Source organism: Phycodurus eques, unplaced genomic scaffold (assembly GCF_024500275.1).
Source record: "Phycodurus eques isolate BA_2022a unplaced genomic scaffold, UOR_Pequ_1.1 contig_27, whole genome shotgun sequence".
Taxonomy (NCBI): Eukaryota; Metazoa; Chordata; class Actinopteri; order Syngnathiformes; family Syngnathidae; genus Phycodurus; species Phycodurus eques.
In genome coordinates this window covers 251,104-274,546 of record NW_026904024.1, presented here as the reverse complement: position 1 = coordinate 274,546, position 23,443 = coordinate 251,104, and the positions used below count along the sequence as shown (strand labels likewise).

The following is a 23,443-nucleotide window of genomic DNA, read 5'->3' as shown; positions in this document are numbered from 1 at the left end:
AACTCGTGTTAGACACACGCGATTCGACATACAACCGTGGAAACACACGAAACAAAATCGCGATTTCGTTGCCGTTTGTGGATTATTACAAATATAGATTTAGTGTTTAAACCACTATTAATTGTGCTCAGTCCCGCACTCTCTCGTAGTTGTCTACGAAAGGTTCCCCCTTTCGAGTCACGAAGTTTGTCCAAGTGGACACCCCTTACATGGTCTGCTGCAGCCTTATCTCAGCGCACGTCTTTTTTTTTTTTTTTTTTTTTTGTGGGCCTACCAAATATCCAGAAGCTTCCATCATGACTTCAAACGTCATTCGTTACATCTACGAGTCGCGCCCAGTTCAACTCGTCTGGGCGGACTCAACGTTGCTTCTCGGCCGAGCTTCGCTCAGCTTGCTCGCCGCGAACAAAGAGGGAGACGCGTTCGTGATCGACACGCCGCTCGGCAGAGATCAAGTGTGAAAATGAGCGCAAGAAGGACAGAAGAGACGCAACGTCAACTACTGGACGATGTTCGCACAAGGCAGCCTCGAGTTTGGTGACGCCGAGCAGGTTTGTTCACTTCGGACTCTCACTTGTTTACAAACAGCTTTATTTATGATGATGATGATGATGATTTACACATTTCTGTTTATTTTCAGCGGAGGAACCTTCATCGGTGTGTGCGTGCGTGCGTGCGTGCGTTGCGTTGTGTTGGTTTGAATAATGCTGTGACACCGGGACCTTTTTGGAGACGATCTCCGTTTATTCTGATAAAAATAGACAACAGCAGAGCCTCCATGGAAATTGCACCGTCCGCTCAAATAAAATATTATTTCCCAATGCAACTCCGCTGACACGGAGCCATTGTGAGATCAATGAACATTGAGACCAGAGATGCATATAATAAACAAAGAGAAACACGAGGATGCTTCCGGATTACCAACGGAATGAAATGAGGTCACCCAGCTCTCCCACAGGAGGGCAGAGGTGAGGGTGCGGAAAGCTTTTCGAGCGGGGACCACCGAAGAAGAAATGAAAGAGGAGGAGCACCGAGCGACACGCACACACACACACACACACACACACACACACACACACACACGCTTTATACTGGATTGGGAGGCATTTTCTCGTCAGGCAGTAACAGATTTTGTGTAATTAGATATCTACTTCATTCAACACACAGGTTGACCCGGTTACATATGTATGTGTGACGTTACATTGACATCATTAACATCTCATCGTGTGTGTCTCCTTTGCAAAGTTCTATTTCCTAATATGGCGAGGCCAACACTTGGGGATCCATTTGACCGCATAGGCAGTAAGAAATGACAAAGTCAAGTCAAAGTAAATCTTTGTAAATGGAGTTAAAGACCCACCAAATACGCCCACAAATGTCTCGCAAATTTGAGATGCGTTTTTAAACAGCTGGCAAATTTGAAAGGATTAAAAGAAGAAAAAAAGTCATCATGTATGTAAAATAAGGCTCTCTTTGGAGCGGCAGGACTGCTGCGTGGGCGTGTCCGCTGAAGGCACGTCACCTGTCAATCAGATGAGTTCGTTCGTACGTACTCAGTGTCTGACGTCAACTAGTAACGTGTGCTGCCGCTGCGCTTATGGTTAACAAACATTTAACTTTACGCTGAAGTTGGCTTCCACGGTCGCACCCCCAACCCCCCCCCCCCTTGTGGTCAACTTTTTTTTTGCCACAGTTTTGCACGAGTATACAGACGCCGGTTTTCTCATCTCATTGTCGAGTTGAAAAAAACCCTCATTTTACCTTCCTCCTATTGCCACAAAATCAAAATGACCTTGGGTTTCGCAACTGCTTCACACTGCACTCTAGCCCAACTTTCAAATGACATCTCTTAAAATCCGATTGGCAAAGTATGGAATTAGTTTGCTTCAAAAGGTCTACCTGTTGCATTTTCATGACCAACAGATGGTTCGCTTTTGAGGTCATCGCTGTTCTTGCCTCAAAAACAAAATGGCGTTGAGTTTATCACCTGTTTCACACTCTGCACAAGCCCAGTTTTTAATTGAGAACTAATATGGCAATCATTTTGGTTCAAAAGGTCTACCTGTTGCATTTTCATCAAGAAAGGGTTCACCTTTGAGGTCGTCACTGATTTTGATTGGCTCCGATTGCCACAAGTACCCCAGCTTTCAAATGAAACCCTTTATGGAAATAATATACATCGTTGAGTTCCGGTCTCCAACATATTCACGTCCCGAGAGCCAGCTTCCTCCAACCTTCCGCCACCCGCCATCTCAGGAGGGGGTAGCTGCTGACCTCGACGAGGCATATTATGAGTCACGGGGAGAATAAGGATCTCCTGCTTCTCGCTCCTCAAATCCATCGACACACCTTGACGTCTGGGGACTCTACGGCGGTCTCCCCTATCTCTCGGGTTGGGGCACTGGGAAGTTAAAGGGATAGTGTCCTTACGCTATAGAATAAATCACGGCTGTGATTTGGAATTCGGTAAAGTTCACAGTCCCTGTGCTGTTATGAGGCATGTTGTGACTTCTGATATAATCACATTGCTCGGTTGGAACTAACTGTTATATAATACATCTTAGTCTGAGCTGCTTCTCCTCACCAGGGACACAGGTATGCTGCAGCCTATCCCAGCTAACTGGGGGAAGGAGGCGGGGCACTGGTCGTCAGCCAATCGCAGGGCACATATAAACAAACAGCCGTTCGCACTCGCATTCGCACCAATGGGCAATTTTAGAGTTTTCACTTAACCAACCGTGCATCTTTTTGGAATGTGGGATGAAACCGGAGGACCCGGAGAAAAGCCACGCGGGCACGGGGAGAACATGCAAACTCCGCACAGGCGGGACTGGGGATTGAACCCCCGGTCCTCAGAACTGTGAGTAAGATGTGCTGAACAAGTCATCCACCGTGCTGCCCTTTTTATACATGTGTGCGCGCGCGCGTGTGTGTGTGTGTATCTTATATATGTCATCACCATCGGCCATTTTCTATCCTCTGCAGGATGAAGGCCACTTCACATTTCCAACTACTACAGCAGTTTTCAATTAGTTGCCAGTGTATTTCGGTGTGCTTAATCATTTCATTTAATAATCTATCCATCTACTTTTAGGTCTTTGCCTTGGCCGCTTTGTGCCCAGTGTGTGTGTGTATAAAGTTAAATTCCTGATTTTGTGGGTTTTATGAGCTGGAAGCCCACATTATGTAAAAATCAACATATACTTAAAATTGTGGGCCCTGAATCTATAATCTATGAAAGTTTAACTTCCATCCATCCATTTTCTGTCGCGCTTCTCCTCACGTGGGTCGCGGGCGTGCCGGAGCCTATCCCAGCTATCATCGGGCAGGAGGCGGGGTACACCCCCAACTGGTTGCCAGCCAATCGCAAGGCACATACAAACAATTTGCACTCACATTCTCACCTACGGGCAATTTAGAGTTGTCAATGAACATGCATGCTTTTGGGATGTGGGAGGAAACCGGAGTGCCCGGAGAAAAGCCACGCGGGCACGGGGAGAACATGCAAACTCCACGCAGGCGGGGCCGGGGATCGAACCCCGGTCCTCAGAACTGTGAGGCAGACGCTCTAGCCAGTCGGCCGGCGTGCCGCCTGAAAGTTTCACTTTTTGAATGGAATTATGGAAAGAAAATACTTTTCCATATGTATTGTAATTGTTTGGGAAAGGGTCTGTACACACACATATACACAGAAGGTATTCAGACCCCCTTCTATTTTCCACTCTTTGCGACATTGCAGCCATTTGCTAAAAACGTTTAAGTTCCTTTTTTTCCTCATTAATGTACACACAGCACCCTATATTGACAGAAAAAAATGGAATTGTTGACATTTTTGCTGATTTATTCAAAAAGAAAAAGTGAAATATCACACAGTCATCAGTATTCAGGCCCTTTGCTGTGACACTCCTATATTTAACTCGGGTGCTGTCCATTTCTTCTGATCATCCTTCAAATGGTTCTTCACCTTCATCGGAGTCCAGCTGTGTTTGATTCTACTGATGGGACTTGATGAGGAAAGCCACACCCCTGTCTATACACAAGACCTTACAGCTCACAGTGCATCTCAGAGCAAATGAGAATCATGGGGTCAAAGGAACTGCCTGAAGAGCTCAGAGACAGAATTGTGGCAAGGCACAGATCTGGCCAAGGTTGCAAAAAAAAACAATTCTGCTGCACTTCAGGTTCCTGAGAGCACAGTGGCCTCTATAATCCTCAAATGGAAGACGCTTGGGACGATCAGAACCCTTCCGAGAGCTGGCCGTCCGGCCAAACTGAGCGATCGGGGGAGAAGAGCCTTGGTGAGTGTTGGATCTATCTCGCCCAACACCTATAAAAATAGACACAAAAGGAATGAAGACGCTGGTTTCTTTTGCTGGTGAGGTTAAAAGACACGACACACTAAGGGGAGGGTTTCAAGGTGAAGACATGAGACCAACACCGGCCGCGTCCTCGGTCAAGGCGCCCTTCTCTGACGATTCCCGCTGAGTCACCTTCCTTTCTCTCACGGTCAGCAAGCAACCATCAAAATCGTCCATGATACTAATGCAAGCTAAGCAAATAAATGATCACTTCTACAATTTATTTAACAGTGAGAGAGGTAAAGAAGAACCCAAAGATCACTGTGGCTGAGCTCCAGAAATGCAGTCGGGAGATGGGCAAAGGTTCTAGAAAGTCAACCTCCAACAGTCGGGGCTTTATGGCAGAGTGGCCCGACGGAAGCATCTCCTCAGTGCAAGACACGTCAAAGCCCGCAAGGAGTTGGTTAAAAAACACCTGAAGGACTCCAAGATGGTGAGAAATAAGATTCTCTGGTCTGATGAGACCAAGATAGAACTTTTTGGCCGAAATATTTGTGGAGAAAACCAGGCATTGCTCATCACCTGTCCATTAAAGTCCCAACAGTGAAGCGTGGTGGTGTGAGCGTCATGCTGCGGGGGTGTTTTTCAGCCGCAGGGACAAGGACGACCGGTTACAATCGAAGGAAAGATGAATGAGGCTAAGTACAGGGATGTCCTGGATGAAAACCTTCTCCAGAGTGCTCAGGACCTCACACTGTGCGGAAGGTTCACCTTCCGACAAGACGATGGCCCCAAGGACACAGCTAAAATAAAGGAGGAGTGGCTTCAGAACAACTCCGTGACTGTTCTTGAACGGCCCAGCCGGAGCCGTGACTTCAACCCAATTGAGCATCTCTGGAGAGACCTGAGAATGGCTGCCCACCCACGTTCACCATCCGACCTGACAGAACTGGAGAGGGTCTGCAAGGAGGAATGGCAGAGGATCCCCAAATCCAGGTGTGGAACATTGTTGCATCATTCCCAAAAGGACTCAAGGCGGTATGAGTTCGAAAGGGTGCGTCTACTAGATACTGAGCAAAGGCTCTGAATAATTATGGCTGTGATATTTCAGGTTTTCTTTTTGAAGAAATCTGCAGAAAAATCAACAATTCCTTTTTTCCCTGTCAATATGGGGTGCTGTGTGTACATTAAAGGAGGAGAAAAAATGAACTTAAATGATTTGAGCAAAAGGCTGCAATATAACAAAGAGTGACCATTTTCAGGGGGTCTGGATACTGCCCTGCAATTGGCCGGTGACCAGTTCAGGGTGGACGATGCCTCTTGCCTCGGCCTGTCACGGCCTGACACGTAGATGGCGGAAGGCGAGGCCATTTCCTCATTGAACTTCTGTGTATACTGCGGTGTAATTGTTTTCTAAGTTGAAAGTCCAATTGTTGTTTTAAAATACAATATGAGTGAAAATCGTGACTGTGAAACATGTTGCAAGGCTTGTTTGAAAAAGTTGACAGATGAAATGCCTCCTTGAGGAAGGACCATATTATCGCCACATCATGCCACATACTGTTCCGTGCATTAAGTGGCTTTATGTCCAAAAACGCCAGCCAATATTCACCAACATTTACAAAATGCATTCTTATTCGTGTCCATGTACACCTCTGAAAATATCAGAAGAATCGGGCCGGTCTTTTTGATTTTATCGATGCGTTTCAACGTCAGCAAGGTAGAGCATCCCGTAGAGCGATCGCTTCGCTCATTTGTGTCCACGTCGTTCGCGGCTTTCGTCAGCTCAATTTTGGATTCATTTCAGCGCAAATGCCTCCAAGATGTCCCAATAGAGCTCCTACAGATCAGAAAGCATTTCTGCCGGTGACAATGTGTGACAGACGCGGTTGTGTCATAACGTCGGACGACGAGGGCATAGAGCTCGCTTTATGTCCAAAAACTCATCTTCACCAAAGTTGACAGGTGCCTTCCCATTAATTTCCACGTACACCTCTGGAAATATCAGAACAATCGGCCGGTACGTAAGATTTTATGCACCAAAAGGTTTTGCTCTCCATAGATCAGGGGTGTCACACTCATTTTAGTTCAGTTCGCGGGCCACCATCCATCCATCCATCCATCCATTTTCTACCGCTTATCCGAGGTCGGGTCGCGGGGGCAGTAGCTTTAGAAGGGACGCCCAGACTTCCCTCTCCCCAGCCACTTCATCCAGCTCTTGCAGGGGGATCCCGAGGCGTTCGCAGGCCAGCCGAAAGACGTCGTCTCTCCGGCGTGTCCCGGGTCGGCCCCGGGGTCTCCTCCCGGTGGGACGTGCCCGGAACACCTGACCGGGGAGGCGTCCGGGAGGCATCCGAATCGGATCCCCCGAGCCAACTCATCTGGCTCCTCTCAATGCGGAGGAGCAGCGGCTCTACTCTGAGACCCACCCGGAGGACCGAGCTTCTCACCTATCTCTAAGGGAGAGCCCCTGCGGAGGAAACTCATTTCGGCCGCTCGTATCCGGGATTTTGTTCTTTCGGTTCTTACCATAGGTGAGGGTAGGAACGTAGATCGACCGGTAAATTGAGAGCGTCGCCTTTCGGCTTAGCTCCTTCTTTACCACAACGGACCGATACAAAGTGCGCATCACTACAGACGCCGCACCGATCCGCCTGTCAATCTCCCGTGAGTGTTCCCTCACTTGTGAACAAGACCCCAAGATACTTGAACTCCTCCGCTCGGGACAGGATCTCATCCCCGACCCGGAGAGGGCACGCCACCCTTTTCCGACCGAGGACCACGGTCTCGGATTTGGAGGTGCCGATTCTCATCCCGGCCGCTTACCACTTGGCTGCAAACCGCTCCCGGTGAGAGTTGGGGGTCACGGCTTGATGAAGCCAACAGAACCACATCATCTGCAAAAAGCAGAGATGCAATTCTGAGGCCACCAAACCGGAAAAAATCATACAGTGTAAAGGCGCTAAATTAGCTGATTAGTGTGTGACACTCAGTTTAAAACATTTATCGCCTGCAAGATTTGGGCTGATTTCTTCACAGTATTCCAATTTTTTGAATTCCTGATTTTGTGGGTTTTATGAGCTGCAAGCCCAGATTATGTGAAAATAAACAAATAAATCCTTGAGATAGTTTAAACTGTGGGCCCTGAATGTATAATCTCCGAAAGTTTCACTTTCTGAATGGAATTACGGAAATAAAAAAACTTTTCCATGATATTAAAAATCTTTTCGGAAAGGGTCTGTATATCTGTAATTGTCTGTGTATTTTTGAGTTACATGAACTATTTGAGCTATTTTAGTACAGTATGGCCGGCACGACTGGTTCGCACATCTGCCTCACAGTTCTGAGGACCGGGGTTCAAAGTTCACCACAGTGTGCCAAGTTTCTGATGATCAAGCACGATTTGGAGGAACCGAGAAGTTCGGCCGCTCAGTTCTTGCGTTGTCCCGAGTCTCGTGTTTCGGGTCGCCACTCACCGCACTTGCCGCGCAGCTCTTGTGGCACTCTCCGACCGAGGGCAGCCAGACGGCCAGCGTTCAAGTGGGGAAGACCGAGCCGCCCGCAGCCTCCTCATTGGCCCTTCTGACGTCACGTGCTCAAACAAGGAGCCAATTGAGGCTCGAGTCGGTGGCCTGTCGCTTTAAATCCTTCTGCCCTAAAGGCTCATGGGTAATTTATCCCCTTTCCCTTCTCGCCATGCTGGAGGAGGGACGATCGCGCTTCAGCAAATCGAGCTGAATTTGGACCGAATGTTGTGAATCCTCGACGCGGGACGCCCTTGATCACGACTTTAATGGACTAAAACGTCATTCGTGCAATCTTCGTGCCCGGTTGGAGTCGTCTCGTGCACGTTGAAGCTTCTCGGCCTATCTTAGCTTAGCTTAGTTTAGCTTAGCCTAGCCTAGCCTAGCTTGCTAACAAAGAGACGCGTTTGTGATCAACACTTCGCTCAGCAGAGATCAAGCATGAGGGAAAGTGTTCTTCTTTCCGTCACCTACGAGTAAGGAGTGGGGACCACAATATCTAATACTGACGCGAAAAAAGGACCAAAAATCGAAACGGGAGACAAATTCCTTGTGTATTTTTGACATACTTGGCAAATAAAGATGATTCTGATTATTCTGTCAGCTTTGTTTGTCTGAGATAATATATTGTAACGATTATTTTCTGAATCGTTATTATTTGTTATTATCTTAAGCCGGATTCTGAATACCTTTGTAGAATAATGTTTCAACACGCATTTCTCTCCTGAAGTCTTCTTTCTCTCTGTGTTCTCTTCCAATGCATCATTCCATCTTCGACTGTTTCCTCCTGTTGACAGTAATCACATGTACCACATTGGCGCTTTGCCATTTGAACTAACGCACTGCTTAACCCACAATGTCCAAGTCTGGATCTTGATTGCATTGTTTCACATTTGTGATTTTTCACTTGCTTTTCTCATCCATCCAACGTAGAGCGGAAAGTGTTGCGATCCATCCATCCGTTTTCTGAGCCGCTTCTCCTCAGAAGGGTCGCCGTGTGAAAATGTGTGCAAGAAGGACGCCGGAGTACGAGGAGGAACTTTGTGGCCCAAAAGAGGAGAAGGAGCCACGTCTTCAACTTCTGCAGCCTCCAACTGTGCTACGCAGAGCAGGTCGGTTTCCCTGTTGCGTGCGTTCTAATTTGAAGGACCCTCCTGTGTTGATTTACGGCCCCGTTTGACGATGAATTTAACATAACGTGATTAACATCCTATAATGTGTACTGTGTGGGTCTGGTAGAGCTGTACATGTTGAATACATTTACCTATTTGCATGACTTCTAAAGTCATGATGAACTCGTAACATTTTATCGAGCCATCGGGGATTCATTTTTTTTTTTGGAACGATGCTGCTGTTATTTATTTGGTTATCGGCGGGGGTGGACTTAAGTCGCGCATGCACACTGGAAATATTAGATGGGCACCCAATTCGATTGTATTAGTACGCTTTTGCGCACCACACATCATTTTCTTTTCGGGGGCGGTAGACGGCGCTCGAGTATAGTGAACAAACAATCCAATCTTTTGAGTGAACATACTAAAGAATCACTTCATGAATTGATTCGTTCCTTCCTCACTTTAGTTGAGCACAGCCGTGAGCCTGTGGCGCAAACAAAAGTTGCCCGCAAACGCCGCGTTCTCCGAAGCCGACAGCCGTGTCCGAGCACACGCGGGAACCGCCGACGGGCTTCGGGGACGTGCAGGCGTTTTATGTTTTGCTGGACAGCAGCTATGACGGTCCGTCAAAATGTCTTTACATGAAACCGGACCGGGCTGCAAAAAAGATTCAGGGTCGCAATCTTAGAAAAGTGTGCAAAACCAGCTGACCACGGGGTCCCATACTGCAAGTCGGGGGCGGTGCCAGCTCGAATGGCGCCCTGTGCGAGACCCCTCGGTGCCCCCCCCCCCCCCCCCCCCCCCCCCCATCATCTTCCTCCTCCTCATCATTGCTAATGGCGTACTATAGGCTGGCACAACCACGGTCCTCCCTTTTTGCCATTGAGAAATAAATAGGACAATTTTCTCATGGGATTGTAAAATAAATATCTCTAGTTAATTATGAATTAAGTAATGCAGCCCTATGGGGGGCACAAGTCAGTGCAAACTGTAGGCCGGTCCCAAGCCCGGATAAATGCAGAGGGTGGCGTCAGGAAGGGCATCCGGCTTCAAACTTTGCCAAACGAATGTGAGCGTTCACCCAAAAAATGCCATATCGGATCGGTCGTGGCCCGGGTTAACAACGTCCGCCACCGGCGCCGTTGGAAATTCAGACACTGTGGGTCGAAGTCGAAGAAGAAGAAGAAGGTGGAAAGCGGGTTCTTTGGCAGAAAGAGAAGAGGAAAGCACAGAGCCTAGAACTGAATGTGGGGACTTTGAATGTTGGGACTATGACAGGAACATCTCGGGAGTTGGTTGACATGATGATTAGGGGAAAGGTTTGATATATTGTGTGTCCAGGAGAGCAGGTGGAAAGGCAGTAAGGCGAGAAGTTTAGGGTCAGGGCTGAAATGATTTGACCATGGTGAAGATGGGAAGAGAAATGGAAAAGGGCTTATTTGAAGGGAAGAGTTGGCTAAGAAGGTCTTGAGGGTGTTATGTGTCATGTGATTAGCGGCTATGCCCCACAGGTAGGATGAGACCTAGAGGTGAAAGAGAAATTCTGGAAGGAGCTAGACGAAGTCGTTCTGAGCGTCCCAGACAGACACAGAGAGAGAGAGAGAGAGAGAGAGAGAGTCGTGACCCCGCCTCATACAGCTGTGCTGTAAAAACCAATGACAAGACATTTCTCGTTCCTTTTCATGTGACACAAAAACTAGCTACGGTGGGTTTTCACCATAGCTAGTTTAGGCATACCAAAATTGCATTCATGACTCGAGTTACTAGTGCCTCCTGTGAAAGAGGTTTCTCTGTGCACTTAAGCCAAGCAAAAGCTTAGGAATATGAAATATTAAGTTGAGGAGGGCAACATCTCTTGATATGGAAACAATTGTCACACAATTTGCCGCTCAGTGTGGAAGCAGGAGACTCGTGCGAATTTATATCACGCAAATTGTTCAGCTCTGTAAATATGAAAAAGGTAAACAATACTATTCCAAAGTGTGTCACTTGTCGACAGGCCGGTTCCGTTTTTATTGCAAAGGGAACATACAAATTTAAATGTCCTGTATTCTATTTCTGTCCACAAAACTTTGCCTTTGGTAACATAAATGGCTCGTAAATATTTTATTGTGAATCAATTTGAGTGTCTTGAAGCTTTTGAAAGTAGCAATTATTGTACTTTCCACTTTGTGCAATTATGCTCCCACCAGTTTTCAACCGGTCCTGCGGTTTCCTCCCACATTCCAAAAACATGCATCATTTTTTTCCTCAATGTACACAGAGCACCTCATATTGACAGAAAAGAAACCGGAATTGTTGAAATTTTTGTCGATTTATGAAAAAAGAAAAACCCAAATATGACACAGCCCTAAGTATTCCGACCCTTTGCTCAGTATTTAGTAGAAGCGCCCTTTTGAGCTAATACAGCCATGAGTCTTTTGGGGAATGATGCAAGTTTTTCACACCTGGATTTGGGGATCATCCGCCGTTCCTCCTTGCAGATCCTCTCCAGTTCTGTCAGGTTGTGGTTTGTGGTGTTGATGAGGAAAACAAAAATAACTTAAATGATTTGATCAAACGGCTGCACTATAACAAAGAGTCAAACATTTAAGGGGGTCCGAATACTTCCCGTACCCACTGTATAGCGGAGCTGCCTGTCGATGGCAGGAAAGAGTTAAATTGTGAAGCTCAACGGAGCAGACGGACGAGCACAACGTGGTTACGTGGTTAGAAGGCAGATACATATTTGATTTAAGGAGCGCAGAGTAAATCCAGACGACGGGGTGGTTTGCAAGCCACCGTTAAACACCAAAAAAGAAGATGGCGACGACTTCGGAGAAGACAAATGCGAAAAAAGCAGACCGAAAAAACCAGTGACACGACACGTCTCAAGCAAGACACGCAGAATGCGGCGGAAGAGCCCAGATGAACGTCGCGCAAATCAGTGAGTTTAACGTGAATGCAATTTACTAACGTAACGTTAGCCCCGCGAAGGGCTAAGGTTTATATTCTGACTGCCGTCAAATTTGTGGCCGGTTTATTTCGATGGTGACAAGTTGAGTATGTGTGCGACTACAACGTGACTTCATTCTGGGTGCTTGTCATATTCGTCAAGGGACAGTTTTGCTCACTGATTTAAGCAATGTGAGACAAACTCAACTCAAAAATAGGCCATTATGTGAATTGTATAGATCTGATGAGTTTTTCCTGGGTGTCGTCATAGGCCGTTTCGTACTCTTTGAACGCTGGCAGCTAGATCCATACCACACAGCCACCATCCACACACACACACACACACACGTCATTTCCGATTAGTCCGCGGCGGACTAATATGCGAACGCATCGGCCTGAGGTTCAGCCTTTGCGCTCGGGACCTGCTTTGGATAAGTCACAGGAGTTGACGAGACCCGGAAAAACGCGTACGCCGCTTGTGCTTTTAAGAAGTAACCGTATTTTTACTCCGTTACAATGATCTACAACCCCAATTCCAATGAAGTTTGGACGTTGTGTTAAACATAAATACAACAAGTGAACAAGTGCGTGAGAAAGTAGTCTAAGAGTTTAAGGACAATGTTCCTCAACGTAAAATTGCAAGGAATTTAGGGATTTCATCATCTACGGTCCAGATCATCATCAAAAGGTTCAGAGAATCTGGACAAATCACTGCATGTCAGCGGCAAGGCTGAAAACCGACAATGGATGCCACATTCTGCACGTGTTACAACAGCGTAGCTTCGTCGTAAAAGAGTGCGGATACTAGACTGGCCTGCCTGCAGTCCGGACCTGTCTCCCGTTGAAAATGTCTGGCGCATTATGAAGCGTAAAATACGACAACGGAGACCCCGGACTGTTGAACGGCCGAAGCTGTACATAGAGCAAGAACGGGAAAGAATTCCACCGACAAAGCTTCAACAATTGGTGTCCTCAGTTCCCAAACGTTTATTGAATGTTGTTCAAAGAAAAGGTGATGTAGCACCGTGGAAAACACGACCCTGTCCCAGCTTTTTGGGAACGTGTTGCAGCCATCAAATTCCAAGTGAATGATTATTTGCTAAAAACGATCAAGTTGATCAGTTTGAACATTAAATATCTTGTTTGTAGTGTATTCAATTAAATATAGGTTGAACATGATTTGCAAATCATTGTATTCTGTTTTTATTTATGTTTAACACAACGTCCCAACTTCATAGGAATTGGGGTTGTAAATGTCGCTCGCGACTTTTATTTATCAATTGTTGCTTATTTATCAACTACCGTATTTTCACGACCATAAGGCGCACTTAAAAGTCTTACATTTTTTCCAAAATGGACGGGGCGCCTTATAATGCGGCGCGCCTTATGTGTGCACAGAGTTCCAAAATCTATCAATGTTGTTGTGTAATGAGCGCTGCGCTTGACTCACTGGGAGTATTTCCTGCCGACACGCTGCTTATACAGAGGAAAAGTGCACGTGGCTGAGGACAGCATGCGGCCGTTAAAGGGGGAAGGGTGCGCGTGAAGGAGGACGCTAAAGCCACGCCCCCAGTAGGTATATAGCGTTGTCGTGGCATTGTTTAAAACATCGGTTTGGCTAAGGACCCCCGAAAATTGCACCTACGAAGAGACACGATTACGAAACACAGTTTAAACTGTCAGCTATCAGTTACGCGGAGGAACATGGGAATCGAGCAGCCAAGAGAGAATTCAAGATCAACGAATCCATGGTTCGCAAGTGGAGGAAGCAGGAAAACGAGCTTCGCCAAGTCAAGAAGACGAAGCTGAGTTTCCGCGGAAACAAGGCGAGGTGGCCCGAGTTGGAAAACCAACTCGAGCAATGGATTAATGAGCAAAGAACAGACGGGAGAAGCGTCTCTACAGTCACCATTGGACTGAGTGAAATCACTCGGAGCTGGCCGTCATTCCGGGAGGCTTGACGAAGGAACTCCAACCGCTGGACATCGGTGTAAACAGGGCGTTCAAAATGAAGTGTGTGGGAGCGATGGATGACAGATGGCGAACACCGCTTTACTAAGACTAGGAGGCAGCGCCGGGCGAGTTACGCCACAAATTGTGAATGGATTGTGGATGCTTGGGCTAACGTGTCTGCTTGCACTGTTCTTCGAGCTTTCGTAAAAGCCGGCATCATTTCTGAGAAGACGCACGGCAACGAGACTGACTCCGACAATGACGAGAGGGAACCTGGCGTGTTTGATGGAGAACTTGCCCGGCTGTTCATTTGGGATACAGATGATGAGGACTTTGATGGATTTGTGGATGAGGATTGATCAAGAAATAACGTGAGTACAGTGTTAAATACTTCAATAAAGTACAACCGAACTCAGTTTTAGTCCCGCTGCCTTTTTAAAAACATTGTTTTAGCGTGCATGCATGCTACCGTATGTTTTACCATGTCTGCGCCCAATAATACGTGCGTCTATGTTAAATACAGAAATAATACGTGCGTCTGTGTTAAATACAGAAATAGACCCCGTAACTGAAACTGTGCCTTTTAATACGGTGCCTTATGGTGGTGAAAATATTGTGTTTCGTGCGCGAGACTACGACTTCGACCTCCGCATTGGGCGCTGTTTGCGCCAATCAAATTTAAGCACAAGTGATGTTTAAGTCGAGTTCTCCGATCAAACGACACAAGAAAGTCACATGACTTCACACGTCGTCTTCCATTGGGCTTCCCGGGCATAGGTATTAACGCTAGGTAAGCCAGCCCGGCTGATCGTCGTGCCGATGTCGCCGCCATCTTGGGAAAGTCGTCGTTACCATGAAGGCAACGGCGCGCTACTCATGTTCACATGTGACAATACATGAAAGCTGTTGTTTGTCTAAATTTGTCTGGCACGGTCTTCCCAAACGTGGATATTGCAGCCCATTTATAACTTGAGAAAACACAGTGCAGTAAATTGCAGATATTTTGTTGTAGTTTTGGCTGTGCATAAACTCGCACACAGCAACATCAGAATTGGCACATTCACATTTATTTTATTTTTTATTGATGTTAATGCCGTGGTTAAAGAAATCAGAAGTTACTATTCCAGTAGTTAATTACTTCACTGTGTACTTTTTACTCTTGCTGACGTAATTTTTTGGGAGGACTACTTTTACGTGAGTCACATAATTCTCAAGTAACAGTACTCTTACTTGAGTCCAATATTTGGCTACTCTACCCACCTCTGGAAGGACATCCTCTATTTCTACTCTTACGTTTAAGCAATAATTTTGCTCATCGGATCAGCCAGTGTCGCATTTGTTGCACTGGTCTTTTGTATTTTTGCGTTGAGGTGCTGCGGGTCGGGGCAGTGGAACCGCGAAGCACACGTAACATCGGCGACAAGAGCTGATCCGCTAGTACGTCTTGTATTAATTAGGAAACGCGCCTACAATTATCCAATTAGTTTATGGATGTTAAATGTATGAAGCGACGGTGAGATGTTAGGGATTATGTCACAACACAGAATGAACTAACTTCAAATTTAGCAATTGCCAATAAAAACAGGAAAAATATTGTACTTCATATTTTCCTGGAGTATGCATTTGGGATTAGCCTTTGAAGTCGGTAATAGTGAAAAATGAAGTGAGACAAACAATGATTTGAGTCAATTATTTTCCAGAATGAGAGTGCTTAAAGAGGAAGATGCTATTCATGCGCCATAGCTTGAAGCAGGCGTCAGGTGCAGGTGGAGGTGGAGGCGGGCCTGGCTCAAATTGGAGGCCAAAAACAATCAAGCAAATTAATGAGGCAAATTTAATTTCAATCTTAAATTTGTACATCAACATCATGAGCGGTGTAAATAAATACAATTTATTTTGCTTTATTGTACTCTTCAGAGTCTTCCATATTGCTTTATTTATGTTAAAATCAAAAACATTCTCTGCGGGAGCCCAGGGGATCCCCCTCAGTCACACCCCTTTAAAATGTTTTATTTATTTATTTTTTTGGTCACCTTTTTCATGACTTTGGTGTTTGCATGTCTGATTTTAGCTCTGGTCTAAGCTCATAAATGAATACCTTGTGTTTTTGTTTTTATAATTAAAAGAAATGCTAAGAAGAAAAAATGCTAAATTTCAACTGAAAATAATTTCATATGTTTTTATTTTGTTTGAAATTGCCTCACTGAAAGTATTTTTAGAAATGAAATTCTTCTGCCCAATGTGAATTTAAGAAATAAAAGTTGATTTTCTAAAAAAGAAAAACAATTGGTTGTTGATTTTTAAGTGAAATGGCTTATTTTTTCTTGTGTATTCATAATTGCTCTTTTCACTAACCAAAAATGTATCCGAATACCTGATTATTTTCAGTGGGTACGAAAAGTTCTCAGACCCCTTCCATTTGTCTCTTTGTTATATTGCAGCCATTTGCAAAAATAATTTCAGTTAATTTTTTCCTCATTAATGGCCGCACGGTGGGCGACTGGTTAGAGCGTCAGCCTCACAGTTCTGAGGACCGGGATTCAATCCCCGGCCCCGCCTGTGTGGAGTTTGCATGTTCTCCCCCGTGCCTCCCACATCCCAAAAACATGCATGAATTGGAGACTCTAAATTGCCCGTAGGTGTGAATGTGAGTGCGAATGGTTGTTTGTTTGTATGTGCCCTGCGATTGGCTGTCAACCAGTTCAGGGTGTACCCCGCCTCCTGCCCGATGACAGCTGGGATAGGTTCCAGCACGCCCGCGACCCTGGTGAGGAGAAGCGGCTCAGAAAATGGATGGATGGATGGATGGATAATGTACACACAGCACCCCATATTGACAGCAAAAAAACTGAATTGTTGAAATGTATGCAGATTAAAAGAGAAAAGGTGAAATATCACCCAGCCGTAAGTATTCAGACCCTTTGCTGTGACACTCATATTTAACTCTGGTGCTGTCCATTTCTTCTGATCATCCTTGAGATGGTTCTCCACCTTCATTGGAGTTCAGCTTTGTTTGATTATACTGATTGGACTTGATTAGGAAAGCCACACCACTGTCTATACAAGACCTTACAGGTCACAGTGCATGTCAGAGCAAATGAGAATCATGAGGTCAAAGGAACTGCCTGAAGAGCTCCGAGGCAGAATTGTTGCAAGGCACAATTCTGGCCAAGGTTACAAAAAAATGCTGCACTTGAGGTTTCTCAGAGCACAGTGGGAGTGGAAGACGTTTGGGACGACCAGAACCCTTCCTAGAGCTGGCCGTCCGGCCAAACGGAGCAATCGGGGGAGAAGAGCCTTGGTGAGAGAGCTAAAGAAGATCACTGTGGCTGAGCTCCAGAGATGCAGTCAGGAGATGGGAGAAAGTTGTAGAAAGTCAACCATCCCTGCAGCCCTCCACCAGTCGGGGCTTTATGACAAAGTGATTTTTGGACATAAAGTGATGTGACGCATGTTATACGTGGCAGGAAGTGGTTACATCTTCTTGCCTCAAGGAAGCATTTCAACGGTCGATTATACTACTTCTAATACCACTGCTACTATGACTACTACCAACACTGTGACTACTACTACAGTAAATCGATCGAGCAGTGTTACTGCACTGCGTAAATCTTTGTGCACGTCAGGTTAACGATCCTCCATCATCGGCCAGAATAGGGACGCACCCTAGGACTTCTACAAATGTTTTCTGCTGTCGAGGCTGCAGCAGCAACCCACTCCCAAGTAAAATTATCCAACATTAATCTATGTGAGAAACCTCATTGATTTCATTGAAGGATCATGTTTTCGTTGACTAGTCACTGATGCTGTAGTGGTACATTCGCCTGACTTTGGTGCAGGCAGCGTGGGTTCAGCTCCCACTCAGTGGCGGTGCGAATGGTTGTCCGTGTCTATATGTGCCCTGTGACTGACTGGCGACCAGTTCAGGGTGTAGTCCGCCTTTCGCCCGAAGTCAGCTGCATAGGCTCCAGCGCCCCGTGACCCTAAACAGGATAAGCGGTGTTGAAAATGAATGGATGGTTTCCGTTGACTTGGAAAACTACTCAAGTCGCTTAAAATATCGCTAAACCTGAAATTTCTTCTCATGTGATTCTGTCAATAAAACTGTCACATTATTGGATGTGAGAATAGCAATTATAGTGGCAAGACATGGTGTTGATTAAGTTAATCAAAACTGAAATAAAGTCACAAGTTGTCAATCGAATCTATAATGTCACTTGAAACTTCAAAGAGGGACCGAAAACAAAATAAAAGCAACTACAAACAAAGCAAACTACGATGGTATATACTTACATATTTGCAAAGTATGACATTCCATAAAAGCACATGTTGAATAAAGTGTTTATTAGCTAAAAACAGGTGCAGCAATCATGTACAGTATCCCTCACAAACCTTGTAAACTGGATGAATGCGGTGAGGCGTTGTAAAATTTGTTTGAACTGCATGTTTTTGGATTTACGTCACTGTTGCTGAAATGATGTTGACAAGAGGCCACTGTTACATAAAAAAACCTATACAGAAAAATGAGCAAATGCCAGGCCGGGAGTAAGCAGGGGTCCACTGTATTACCTTTATTGATACTTGTTTGTATGAACTTCATTATTTTACACTTTTACACATTTTATTGTTGTTGACCTGCCCAATTTTATTATTCCCAATATATCAAACTCATCTGGCTTTCACATTAACCTTAAATAGAAATCTAAACCATAATACACATTAAAGTCACAACATGAGAAAAGATTTACCACACCATGTGTGTTTGTCTTCTTGTGTCTTGCAGACATCACTGAACATCTTCGTACTGAGCGGCAGGAGCCAGAGCCCCCTCACATTAAAGAGGAAGAGGAGCCCATTTCGATTAAAAAAGAGGAGGAAGAAGCGTGCCCCCACATCAAAGAGGAAGAGGAGGAGGATATCACCAAGGTTCCATCGACTGGTGTCCCTTTGAAGAGTGAAGATGAAGGTCAAAGTGAGGAGAGCAGAGGGGCGGAGCCTGTAAGCAGCAGCGCAAGTCAACACATGACAATAGCAGGTGATGGAGGATCACATACAGACGGCCTCTTAGCTCCACTGTCGGATAGTGACGATATGACGTCGTACTCTGCTCACACTGATGAAGATGATGATGATGATAAACAGTCTGAAGGTGATATGACATGTCACACTGACAACAAACGATGGAAATGTTCTCAGTGTGGGAAAACTTTTGCTGATAAGAGCAGTTTGAAACAACACGTAAGAACACACACTGGAGAAAAACCTTTTTCCTGCTCAGTTTGTGGTCAAAGATTCACTCAGAAGGGACACTTAAAAATGCACACAAGAACACACACTGGTGAGAAACCCTTTGTCTGCTTAGTTTGTGGTAAAAGATTCACTCAGAAAGGAGATTTAAAAATACATACAAGAACCCACACTGGTGAGAAACCTTTTTCCTGCTCAGTTTGTGGTCAAAGATTCACTCAGAAGGGACACTTAAAAAAACACATAAGAACCCACACTGGCGAGAAACCTTTTTCCTGCACAGTTTGTGGTCAAAGATTCACTCAGAAGGGAGATTTAAAAATACACACAAGAACACACACTGGTGAGAAACCGTTCTCCTGCTCAGTTTGTGGTCAAAGATTCTCTGTGAGGAAAAGTTTAAAATTACACACAAGAACCCACACTGGTGAGAAACCTTTTTCCTGCTCAGTTTGTGGTCAAAGATTCTCTGTGAAGAAAAGTTTAAAATTACACACAAGAACACACACTGGTGAGAAACCGTTTTCCTGCTCAGTTTGTGGTCAGATATTCACTCTTAAGGATCGGGTTGAGACACACAAGTGTGCTGGTAAGAATAGAAGTGATCAAGAATCTTTTAATGCAAATGTTGAAAAAAAGTAATTACTGTGTTACTGTAGTGAATATGCCCTGCCGAATTAAATGGCACCCAGCAACCCCCAACCCCGGACTGGTCTGCATTCTTCCAAGCCGCCCTGCTGTGACAGACAGCCACAAGGATCCCTAATTTATCTCACACAGACGCTAAATTTACTACCAGCCAGTCTGAAGAAACTCATCATCAAAGGGGAAGCACAGGGCATTGGGTTCTTCCTCTGATGCTAAATTAATTAACTTTCACCCACAGCCAGTCTGAAAACTCTCCAGTTTGACCCCTTTCTGGTCTGGGACAATTGATGGAGTCCAGTGACACACGCAGGCGGTGGAGTGTTACTGCACTCGATGATTGAGAGATATTGAAACGTTCTCACCGAATGCTTCTAATATCTTAAGAATGCTCCCAGTGTCTACCACCACACCAATGTCCCTCGTGATTGTATTTCTTTGAATTTTATTGTCTGATGTCAAATCTGCTTGTCCACTGAACCGGATGAGACATTTCACCCCACCCGACACAAATGCCACATTGCAAATACTAAATCCTCTCAGCGCCCACATGAAATTGAAACACTCATTCCATGAATTCAACAGGGTGTGCATGACAATGCAAAACTGGAAACCGGTTTCCTTATCTTAGATCCAATAATTAATCTTTTATTCCCGTGGGAGTAAAACCATGCAATTGGCCGGCGACCAGTTCAGGGTGTACCCCGCCTCTCGCCCGAAGATAGCTGGGATAGGCTCCGGCACGACCGCGACTCTTGTGAGGATAAGCGGTTTGGAAAATGGAGGGATGGTATTAAAACCACAAATAATCCTAGTTATTTAAAAAAAAAAAAAAAAAAAAAAAAAAAAGTAGCATGAAAAGGTGCGGTCGATCTCCCTTTTGGTCCCTGGGGGTGGGTTGGGGGTGCACTTCCTCTCTCTCTCTTGTGCATAAAAGGCCGGAGCGGCTTTGTCCTTTCCTCGCTCTCGCTCGTTCGTTCACCTTGCAGAAGAACCTGGAAGCCCCACCTCTCACCACGAGGTGGCGAGGACACTACAACCCTACATCCGTAAGTGCAACTTGAAACTCTACAATGCAAAGAAAAAGCCATGTATCAACAACACCCGGAAACGCCGCCGGCTTCTCTGGGCTCGAGCTCATCTAAGATGGACTGACGCAAAGTGGAAAAGTGTTCTGTGGTCCGACGAGTCCACATTTCAAATTGTTTTTGGAAATTGTGGACGTCGTGTCCTCTGGGCCAAAGAGGAACAGAACCATCCGGACTGTTATGGACGCAAAGTTCAAAAGCCAGCATCTGTGATGGTATGGGGCCGTGTTAGTACCAATGGCATGGGTAATTTACACATCTGTGAAGGCACCATTCGTGCTGAAAGGTACAAACAGGTTTTGGAGAAACATATGCTGCCATCCAAGCAAGGTTTTTTTCATGACGCCCCTGCTTATTTCAGCAAGACAATGCCAAACCACATTCTGCACGTCGTAAAAGAGTGCGGGTACTAGACCGGCCCGCCTGCAGTCCATACCTGTCTCCCACTGAAAATGTGTGGCGCATTATGAAGGGTAAAATACGACAAGGCTGTCACACCCTGATGCATAAGGAGCAGGAACCGATTACATTTCCTCATTGAACTTCTATGTTTTCCATGGTGTAATTCTGGATGAATCTTCGGGACATTGAGTGAAAATAGTGACAGTGAAATACGTTGGAAGGAATCGACCGTGGAAATGTTTCCTTGAGGAAAGAAGACTGCCACGTCAAACCGGAAATGGCGCCACCGTTGGTTGCCGGAAATCGGAAGTAACGTTAGCGGAGGAGACCGTGGGTTGTTGCCGGAAGTTCGGAAGTCGTGAAATGTTGTGACCGGAAATCAGAAAGGATGTCACCGTGTTTCAACATGTCCAGACATGTTCCAAACATGTTGAGACTAGACTTGTCTTGACCCCCACCATAAACGTCGCAAACCTCTTCCACCAGTAGAGGGCCTCTCTTATTCCCCCCTACCCCAATAATAATATAATTGAAAGTAAGACAGAATATATGTGCATGAATGAGAGGGGTGGTGGGGGAAGAGTGAGGCGAAGAGATAGCAAGGGTGGAGGACTTGAAATACTCGGGGTCAACCGTCCAGAGCAATGGGGAGTGGGGTCAGGAAGTGAAGAAACGGGTCCAAGCAGGTTGGAACGGGCGGAGGAAGGTGTCAGGTGTGTTATGTGACAGAAGAGTCTCTGCGAGGATGAAGGGCAAAGTTTATAAAACAGTAGTGAGGCCGGCCACGATGTACGGATTAGAGACGGCGGCACTGAAGAGATGACAGGAAGCAGAGCTGGAGGTGGCGGAAATGAAGAGGTTGAGGTTCGCTCTCGGAGTGACCGGGTTGGATACAATTAGAAATGAGCTCATCGGAGGGACGGCCGAGGTTCGATGTTTTGGAGACAAAGTTAGAGAGAGAGCAGACTTCGATGGTTTGGACACGTCCAGTGGAGAAATGGTGAGTATATTGGTAGAAGGATGATGAGGATGGAGCTGCCAGGCAAGAGAGCGAGAGGAAGACCGAAGAGAAGGTTGATGGATGTCGTGAGGGAAGACCTGAGGGCAGTTGGTGTTCGAGAGAAAGATGCAGGAGATGGAGGCTTGCATGGAAAAGGATGACGCGCTGTGGCGACAAGCCCAGAGGAAAAGGAGAAGAAGAGGCTGGGAGGGGACGCGGGAAGGTGCAAGAAAATGCTTTTCATTGTGAAAAGAAGGGACATTGGAGAGACACTGGATCAGAGACTGTCTGAAGGGGGAACAAAAAAAACTGATGGTGGTGATCGATGGTGGGGGACCCCGTTCGTCTGACCTCTGGCCCCCATCTCCAAAACCAGTCCAAATTGACAGAATTAGCATTATATTGTTCTTTTTCGTTGTCGTTGTCATGACAACAAAAGACCAGGGATCAGGCAAATTGACAATTGAAGTACCTGAAATGTAGAATTATGACTTGTAATTGTCTGAGGCTCTATTCCCCGGGCAGATGTTTGGTCTGGGACCGAAGGTGATACAGGAATCACCCAGAATGGAAGTCGATTTGAACATTTTCAAGGTTTCGAGAAACTATTCACTTGTGGCTATTTGGTCTGGGAAAAAGAATTCAAAATGCCTCTTTTTAATTGATGATTGAAAGTTTGAAATAAACAAAGGGTTTTTTTTTTTCTTGGTTCTAGATCAATCTAAATTCTGGTTAGTCATGGTTAATTCCACTGATATAAATAAATGATCACAAATGTGAAAAGCAAAATGTTAACTGAGAATATCGGTATTGCGAAAATCCGCAATTCACAACGCTGAGTTCAGAAGCACCATTTGTTTGCACTCGCAGAGTTCACAGTTTTGTTTGAAACAATGTTTGTTTTAAATACTGTCAAATGATCAAAGCAAATGTATTTCTATAGCACCTCTTCTAAATGAAAAATGTAACACCGAGTGATTTACAGCAAATAAAATGTGAGCTATTTGAGACTGACTGACCAGACGTGTTCAACTTGTGCACAAAAAGGACTCGGTGTGTGCGGTCTGCTGATTACTGATGTGTTGGTGCGTGTGTGTTTCTGTCTGCGTGTGGCGTTTGAGAGACGAATGCTGGAATCTTGGCCAAGTGTTAGTGATCGGTTGGTTGTTTGATGACAGGAAGTATCTGTGTGCGTGTTACTATTGAAGCAATGCGTCGTGACCGCTGGTTCTTAACC

General features: G+C 45.6%; 1 protein-coding gene and 1 long non-coding RNA gene across 3 annotated transcripts; both read left to right on the top strand.

Moving 5' to 3' along the window:
* Positions 1 to 306: 306 nt before the first annotated feature.
* LOC133398266 (uncharacterized) lies at positions 307 to 904 on the top strand. Its single transcript, XR_009767779.1, has 2 exons — positions 307 to 551; positions 641 to 904. It is a non-coding gene; the product is annotated as an uncharacterized LOC133398266 (long non-coding RNA).
* Positions 905 to 7,990: 7,086 nt separating this feature from the next.
* On the top strand, positions 7,991 to 23,200 carry LOC133398249 (zinc finger protein OZF-like). Of its 2 annotated transcripts, XM_061669875.1 has the most exons (3): positions 7,991 to 8,298; positions 8,756 to 8,934; positions 18,608 to 23,200. In XM_061669875.1, the coding sequence occupies exons 2-3, from the start codon at positions 8,826 to 8,828 to the stop codon at positions 19,711 to 19,713; spliced, it is 1,215 nt and encodes a 404-aa protein (XP_061525859.1). In that variant the 5' UTR covers positions 7,991 to 8,298; positions 8,756 to 8,825; the 3' UTR covers positions 19,714 to 23,200. The 2 variants fall into 2 exon arrangements, with proteins under 2 accessions (XP_061525859.1, XP_061525858.1); XM_061669874.1 differs by having other exon boundaries at positions 7,991 to 8,934.
* The last annotated feature ends 243 nt before the right edge of the window (positions 23,201 to 23,443 follow it).

Bases quoted from the DNA above. Each gene is read 5' to 3' on its own strand.
- LOC133398249 (XM_061669875.1), top strand. From the start codon at position 8,826: ATGTGTGCAAGAAGGACGCCGGAGTACGAGGAGGAACTTTGTGGCCCA. The intron at 8,935-18,607 runs GTCGGTTTCCCT...TGTGTCTTGCAG, and splicing joins AACTGTGCTACGCAGAGCAG to ACATCACTGAACATCTTCGT.